This window comes from Marmota flaviventris, chromosome 19, assembly GCF_047511675.1.
Source record: "Marmota flaviventris isolate mMarFla1 chromosome 19, mMarFla1.hap1, whole genome shotgun sequence".
NCBI lineage: Eukaryota > Metazoa > Chordata > Mammalia > Rodentia > Sciuridae > Marmota > Marmota flaviventris.
In genome coordinates, this window is record NC_092516.1 from 27,748,967 (window position 1) to 27,756,350 (window position 7,384).

General features: G+C 58.5%; 1 protein-coding gene across 2 annotated transcripts; it reads right to left on the minus strand.

Annotated features, from left to right (window-relative positions):
- Positions 1-311: 311 nt before the first annotated feature.
- On the minus strand, positions 312-4,171 carry Vps37d (VPS37D subunit of ESCRT-I). Of its 2 annotated transcripts, none has more exons than XM_071605793.1 (4): positions 3,970-4,171; positions 2,530-2,701; positions 1,966-2,048; positions 312-1,391 (listed from the first exon to the last, which is right to left on the minus strand). In XM_071605793.1, the coding sequence occupies exons 1-4, from the start codon at positions 4,105-4,107 to the stop codon at positions 1,035-1,037; spliced, it is 750 nt and encodes a 249-aa protein (XP_071461894.1). In that variant the 5' UTR covers positions 4,108-4,171; the 3' UTR covers positions 312-1,034. The 2 variants fall into 2 exon arrangements, with proteins under 2 accessions (XP_071461894.1, XP_071461893.1); XM_071605792.1 differs by having other exon boundaries at positions 312-1,397; positions 3,970-4,169.
- Positions 4,172-7,384: the final 3,213 nt, after the last annotated feature.

Genomic DNA, 7,384 nt, shown 5'->3' on the forward strand with positions numbered 1-7,384 from the left:
GACTGGGCTTACAAGAGACCCCGGAAAAGAAAGCGCGTACAGGTGGAGCAACTGGAGGCCGCAGTGGAGCAGAATGTGCTTCTGGCCAGAAGTGCTGGGAGATAAGATTTAGGAAGGGCTTTCACAGGTTGGTGACCAGAGGAGGCTTCGCAGAAGAGGCAGCAGCAGTGCTGGACCTGCAGGACGCTGGGCTTTGGGTGGGTGGAGAGGAAGGGAGGGCATCTCAAGAGGAAGCGGCCCAGAGGCTGAACTGTGGAGGCTGCGCCCGCAGAATGGCTGGCCAAGGGAGCAGAGAGGAGTCTGGCAGCGCGTCATCCGCATCATCACATTTATTGACGGCCCCTAGGAAGCGGGGCTGGGGACAGAACATACAAAGACAAGGACCTGCCCTCAAAAAGGTTCCATTCTAAGGAGACAGGGACAGAAAAATACAGAATGGTCTTTCCTGGGGTGGCCTGCTCTCACTGGCGCAGGTCAGAGCCCTAGCCTATCTTGCCCCAGGGTCTGGAGCAGGTGCAGAGCACGTAGCAGCCCCAGGGCCGTGGTGTCCCTGCCCCGCAGCTGGGGCCTTGACCACCTGGCTCCTAGGTGGTGGGCCCCAGAACTGGGGGAAAAGTAGGCTCAAGACCTGATGGAAACACTCCTGTTGGCCTTGGCGTTGCACGCACCCAGTGGAGTGGCAGAGTGAGACAGGCCCCAAGGGGAAGCGGTACCGTCCTGGCCCCAGGCCCCAGGCCCTGTAGGTAAGTGAAGTTCTTCCATGGGGCTGGCCTGTCACCCCAGAGGCCCCAGCCAGGGAGACAAGAAAGGCAGAGTTTCCTCATCGCCCGAGGCCCAGCACCCTGCCCACCCTACCCAAGCCCTCTCTGGGCCTCTTGGGGTGACCCTCCTCCCCAGCTCAGCCTCCAGGGCCAGGGCCTGCCTGAGGCCAGGGGGAGGGGCCTGCCCCTCCCCCCACCCAGGCAGTGGGGGAGGAGGAGGAGCCACGAATCAAGTTTGTCTAGGCCCCCCACTGGGGGGCCACAGCCTGGATCCTACCGGTGGGGGGGCTCTGGCTGAGAGGGCCGAGGGCTCAGCAGAGGGGCTGGGCCAAGAGGGCACCCAGGGGAGCCCTTGAGTGGTGGCACTGGGCGGGAGTCCAAGGGGGGCAGGCTCCGGGGCACTGATGGTGGCCCCCGGGCAGCCCCAGTGGGCAGGACAGCTGCAGCAGGGAAGGGCTTGGGGGGGTCCGCGGCCGCAGTGGGGGCTGGCTGGGCAGACCGCTCCCGTCGCCGCAGCAGCTCCTGCAGCTTCTCAGCCTGTGTCCGCCTCAGGTGCGCCAGGGCCCGGCCGCGCTGGAAGGCCGGCAGGAAGGCCTCCAGGCTCTGCTCCCCCAGCAGCAACTGCTCCATCTGCTCCTGGGCAGAGGGAGAGAAGGCTTGGGAGAAGCATGGCCAGGGACAGAGTCCCTCCCCATGGCGACCACCGCTGGGAACAAGGGCCCCTGCGTTCCAGTCTGGACCAGCCTGACTTGCTGAGTGACCAGGGATAAATGCCCTCCTTACTTCCAAAATGAGGATGTCATCACCAGACCTGCCAGGTCAGAGCTGAGGAAGGATCAGAGGTGGGCACATACAGGTGTCTCATCAAGAGAACTCAAGCAGGGTCCTCTTCCCCTGTGTCCTTCACCTCATGGGGTGCCACACTCCCAGCCTAGCACCAAGTCCACTCAGGTCTCCCGTAGACCCCTCCCAACTCCACTTCTCTGAGACATTCACAAGGGATCAAGGGCAAAAGTCATAGGTGGGGACAGTGAGCCATTCTATCCAGGGTTGGAGCAGTACAGACAGCCACAATGGGCTATGGCCAGGCACTCAGGGCAGGCTTCCCAGAGGAGGAGCTCCCAAGTCTTCGATGTAATGAGACCAGAGTGGATAAGATGGGTCTCCCTCTGGTCCCCATGCAGACCCAGCCACCTCCCCTCACCTCCGCCTCCTGCTCAGCCTCTTCCAGCTCAGCCTGTAGCCAGCCCAGCGCACAGTGAGGGCTCCAGCGATGCATGCTCTCCTCTGAGGGCCACAGAGGGACACAGTGACCAGCTAGGATGGACAAGCCAGAGCCCCAAAGGCCGACTCTCCCACTGACTATGATTCCACACTGCCCGTCTCCTCTCTGGAGCCTTAGATTCCTCATTTGCACAGTGCCCATGTGATTACCTTGTGGGTCCCTCCCCAATAAGATTATGCCCCCAGTTCAGTGAAGAAGGGAAGGCAGTGACTTTGTCTCCCAGAACACCCAGGGGGCACTTGGGTATTGGACCCAATTCTCCCACTTCCTGGGACCACACTCAGCCTCTCCAAGCTAGGTCCACCCACCTAGAGCCCCTTCCCCAACTCCATTTTCCAGAAGGCTAGGAATAGCACCCCTCAGATGTACCAAGGAGTAGGTCTGCCCGAGTCCCACCCTTCAGAGCCTACTACATGCTCTGGTCAACTAGCCAGAAGGCCAACTGCTCCCCCACCCCAGGCAGTCTTCCAGATGTCCCCTCACCAAGTCGCTGCAGCTTGTCAGCACAGTTCTCAGCCACCTCTCGAAGCTCCTGGTACTTGATGGCCAGGGCTGCTCGGCCCATCTCCAGGCGAGGCCGCAAGGCCAGGTTCTCCTTGGCCAGGGCATAGTTGGAGGCCAAGCATGCCTCCCGCTCCAGCTGCAGGCCCTGGAACTGCCAGCAGAGAAGAGCTAAGAGGGGCCCCCGGGAGTCTGCCCAGGCTCACCTTGCTGCCATCCTGGGCCATAGTAGTGCCTGTGGGCCAAGCTGAAGGCACCAGCAAGGCCCCAACCTTCAGGGCTGCAAGCCCAACAGGTGGAGGGAGTGCGGTGGCAGGGACTCAGTTTTGCCTTGAGCTCCTCTTTGGACCTCAGTTTCTTCTTCTACAAAGCGAGTTCAAAACACCCGTCTTATGGGGTCATTGTGAGACTTAAGTGAACAAAACTATGAAGGCCTCTACAAATGTTAGTTAATTTTTAATTTTTCAATTAATATGTCTGCTCGGGTCCCTGAGGAGTTCCCCTCCCTCTTCTGTCCCATTTTCCATGCATGGGCAGCTTCGCTCCTATTCCAGGCCTTTGTCTGCTTCCTCCTCAGGTGTTTGTGCTGAAAACACTCCCACCCCAGGGCTGACTCTCCGGAGTGCTGTCTGCACCCTGTCCCTTGGCAGCCCCCCCAGTCAGGTCACCCTCTCTTCCCTTCACACCCCTCCCCTGCCCTCCAGTGGAATCCCACGCCCCCGCGCATACACACCCCCTTTTCCTCCCTGATCCCCAGCACCTGCTTCCTGCTCTGGGCTGGCAGAAGGCGGCCCCCGGCCCTGGAGAAGTCTGGGAGGGCCGAGCCTCCCCGCCTGCCCCTAGGGAACGCACTCCCCTCCATCTGTCCCCTGTAGGATGCACCTGCCCCTCCTGTCTGCCTCCTGCCCCCGCGGACACCCAGCCCGGGCCTATCGCCCGTGAAACAGACAACTTTCTCCTCCGGTGGCCTCCGGAACGCGCGGCCCGCGCTCGGCAGCCGCCCCCCGCCCCCGCGGCAGACACAAAGCCCCCTCCCGCGCCCAGACGGCGCAGCCCCCGGCGGAGCCCCGGGTGCCAGACAGGCCCCGAGTTCGCCCCGCGGAAGGCGCCTCCCCTCTCCGGCCCTGCGGAGCGCGGGCGCGCGAGCGGGGCCCCGACACGGCCGCCCCTGCCCCCCGGAACACACCTCCCGAGCATCCGCCAGAGGACCCGCCTCGCGGCCGCCCCGGGCGCACGGCGCCTCCCGGTCCCGCGCCCCGCCCGCCCGCCCGGCCCGGCGCCCCCTCCCCGGGCGGCCCCGCGGGGCCCATCGGACGTGCCCGGCGCCGCGCCCCGGCGGCCCGGCCCGGCCCGCGCGGCCGCGGTGGTCGCAGGTCCGGCAGGCCGCGGCCCGGCCCCCCGCCCCCGCGCCCCCCGCGCTACCTTCCTGCTGAGCCGCACGATCCGGTCCAGCTTGGGCTCATCCTGGAGCAGGTCCCGCAGCTGCCCGGTGCTGAGGATCCCAAAGCGCCCCGGGCTGCCGGGCTCCGGCCCCGCCCGCGCCGCCCGGGCCCGGTACATGCCGCCCGCCCGCGCCCCCAGCTCGGCTGCTGGCTCGGCCCGCTCGGCCCGCTCCGCCCCGGCTCCGCTCCGGCTCCGGGATCCGCTCCGGCTCCGGCCGCGCGCGCCGCTCCGCCGCCAGGGGGCGCCCCGCCCGCTCTTAAAGGGGCCGCGCCGCCGGGCTGGGGGTGGGGCAGGGAGGGGGCGGGCCGCACCCCTGGCCGCCAGGGCCACGGAGCGCGGCGCGCACCCCCAAACCGGCCCAGAGGCTGAATGTCGGCTGCGGTGCGGAGGGCCTCTCAGCGCACCCCATCGCCCCACCACCATTCACCTGGAGGCGTGGACCGTCCCCCCTAGTGCTGTCTACAATTTGCAAGGCTCTTTCTCATTTACCCCTTGGATTTGCACGAATTTGAGTTCGGCAGGTGGCCAGGAGCTCCAGCTCTGCTGCCAACTTGGACAGGTCACTCGCCTTCCCCGAGCCTCAGTTTGCTCTTCTGTGAAATGGGACGGTGGTACACAGGGAGCATTCGAGATCACAGATGTTGAATGCCTTACCGGTAGTAGGTGACTTGGTACCCAATATGAGTTACTGTTACCTTGGAGATGAGGAAACATCTCAGAGATGATGTCAGCTCCCTAAAGTCCCATTACAGGCGAATGATAGACAATCCCAGTTCTTCCCTTTTGTGCAGGATCCAGAGAGCACATGATGCCTGTCTGTGCAGGGCACTGAATTATACACGCTGTGAGGACATTGTCCCTGCCCTCAGGGAGCTGTCCGATTAAGGCAGTCACATTCCCGCTCAGCTTACTCTAGTAAAGACAGAGTGGCAGGTGTCAGTACACATTGGCTTCCAATTCCCATCTTTACGAGTGGGCTTTTCAGGGCTGGGATATAGCTCAGTGGTAGAGCACTTGCCTAGCATGTGTGAGGCACTGGGTTCAAGTCTCAGCATTGCATATAAACAAATAAAATAAAGGTCCATGGGGCTGGAGCTGTGGCTCAGAGGTAGAGCGCTCGGGCACAGGCGAGGTCCTGGGTTCGATCCTCAGCACCACATTAAAATAAATAAATAAATAAATGTGTTGTGCCAGCCACAACTAAATAGATAGATAGATAGATATAGATATACACACACACATTTTTTTTTTAAAAAAGGTCATTCGACAACTTTAAAAAATATTTTAAAAATAGCATTAAAAAAAAGTGGGCTTGGCCATTGACATTCCCCATCTCAGGAAATAGAAGGTCAGAGATTAAGTTACTTATATTAAATCAAACCTCAATGAGTGAGCTTGTTCCACTTCACCGCTTGCTCTGAAAATTCAGGTGAAACCAGGATAATCAGAAAGTTTCGTCAGAGCAGTGGACATCCGAGCTGGGTTTCAAAGGATGAATAGGAGTTCTGAAGATTAAGGAGAAAATAAGGGAACCAGAGAATTCCATAAACCAGGGAACAGGAGCCCACTGTCTCCAATGAGCTTTCAGGGATCTCCTAGACACTGTGCCTTCCCTGGCCTCCCTTGGCCTCTCACACCCTGGGCTGTCAGCCTCCTTCCTCCTAGGAGGTCAAGGTAAGATCTGAAGGTGGGCCTGGGATTGTGGCTCAGCGGTAGAGCGGTTGAGCGCTTGCCTAGCACGGGCAGGACCCGGGTTTGATCCTCAGCACCACATAAAAATAAAGGCATTGTGTTGTGTCCATCTGCACCTAAAAAATAAATATTAAAAAAAAAAAAGATCTGAAGATGGGACCTTCCTCCTCTTGTGAGGCCCGGAGCCCCAGAGCCTTGCTTGTGAGCCTTTCCCCCACGCTCTTCAGACCCCCAGTGTCCTCTCCTCCCCAGCTCAGTAGCTAGCTCCACTGCTCAGTAAGGAGAAGCCTGTCTCAGGTCCTGCTTCACCTCTTTGGACATTCGTAGCACCTGCCCAGGGCCCTGCTTCCCTCCCGCCTCCAGGAGAGGCAGCTCTCTTCCTTCCAAATGCCTCGCTGGAGTCTCACCTCCATTGAGTCTCACCTCCCCCTGAGCCCTGTAAGGTGCCTGGCGCGCTCTGTCACTAACGTCTTCTGTTCTCTCTTCCACCTTTAATTTCTGCCTTTAGAATTACACCTCCCTCTCACCTCCCCATGGATATTTTTCAAATTCCCGCTCTGCTCTCCACTTTCTGCCCCACCCCCACCACCCCATTACGTGATTCATTTGCCTTGAACCTCACTCCCACCATGCCAGGGGCTTCTCTCTAGCCAAGGTCATCCACTCCTTACTTCCTGCCAGTATTCTTTTTCACATGCCAAATTATTGACCGCCATTTTTTTTTTTTTTTTTTTTGGCTAAACATCTATCAGAAACCAGGCATTTCATATCTATCAAGCTGGCAAAAATTAAAAAGTCAGATACTATCCAGTGATGGTGAGGACAGGAACACCCAGCGTACCTAAGCAGGACTTGTGGGAGAGAGCATCGGCTGGCTTTGGAGAGCAGTTTGACAAACAAGAAAGTCAAAGAGGCTTGTGCCACCCCCTCCCCAGCTATTTCTCTCTATATTAGACAGAATAATGCCCTTGCCCAAAGAAACCCCCTGGAACCTGTGAATATGGGATCTTACATGGCAAAAGGGCCTTCGCAGATGCCTCTGACTTAAGGCTCTGGAGATGGGGAGATGATCCTGGATCATGTAGTCACAAGAGGGAGGCAGGAGGGTCTGAATGGGAGAAGGAGATATGACAATGGCAGCAGAGAGAAATCCGAAGATGTTACATTGCTGGCTTTGAAGAGGAAGCCATAGATCACAATCATCTAAAAGCTGGAGAGAGCAAGGAAATAGATGCTCTCCTGGAGACTCCAGGAGGGGAAGACTGCCTGTGCCTCAGTTTCTGCCAAAACCCATTTTGGAATCCTGACATCCAGAAGTTCAGGATAATCAATTTGTGTCATTTTAAGCTGCAGGTTTGATGGTGATTTGTAACAAAAGCAATAGAAAAGAAATACTAACTCTTAGGAATTCTTGCTCCCTTGGACTGACACAATTGGACAGAATGTTCCCAGTGGCAGTATTTGTAATTACAAAAAAACTGGAAGCTGCTTAGCAAGTGCCTGTAATCCCAGTGGCTCTGGAGGCTGAGGCAGAAGGATCACAAGTTGAAATCCAGTCTCAACAACTTGGCACAGCTCTAAGAAACTTAGCAAGAGCCTGTCTCAAAATAAAAAATAAAAAGGGGTGGGGATGTGGCTTGGTGGTTAAGTGTCCCTGGAATCCCTGGTGCCCCCCCCCCCCCGCCCAAATACTCATTCCATA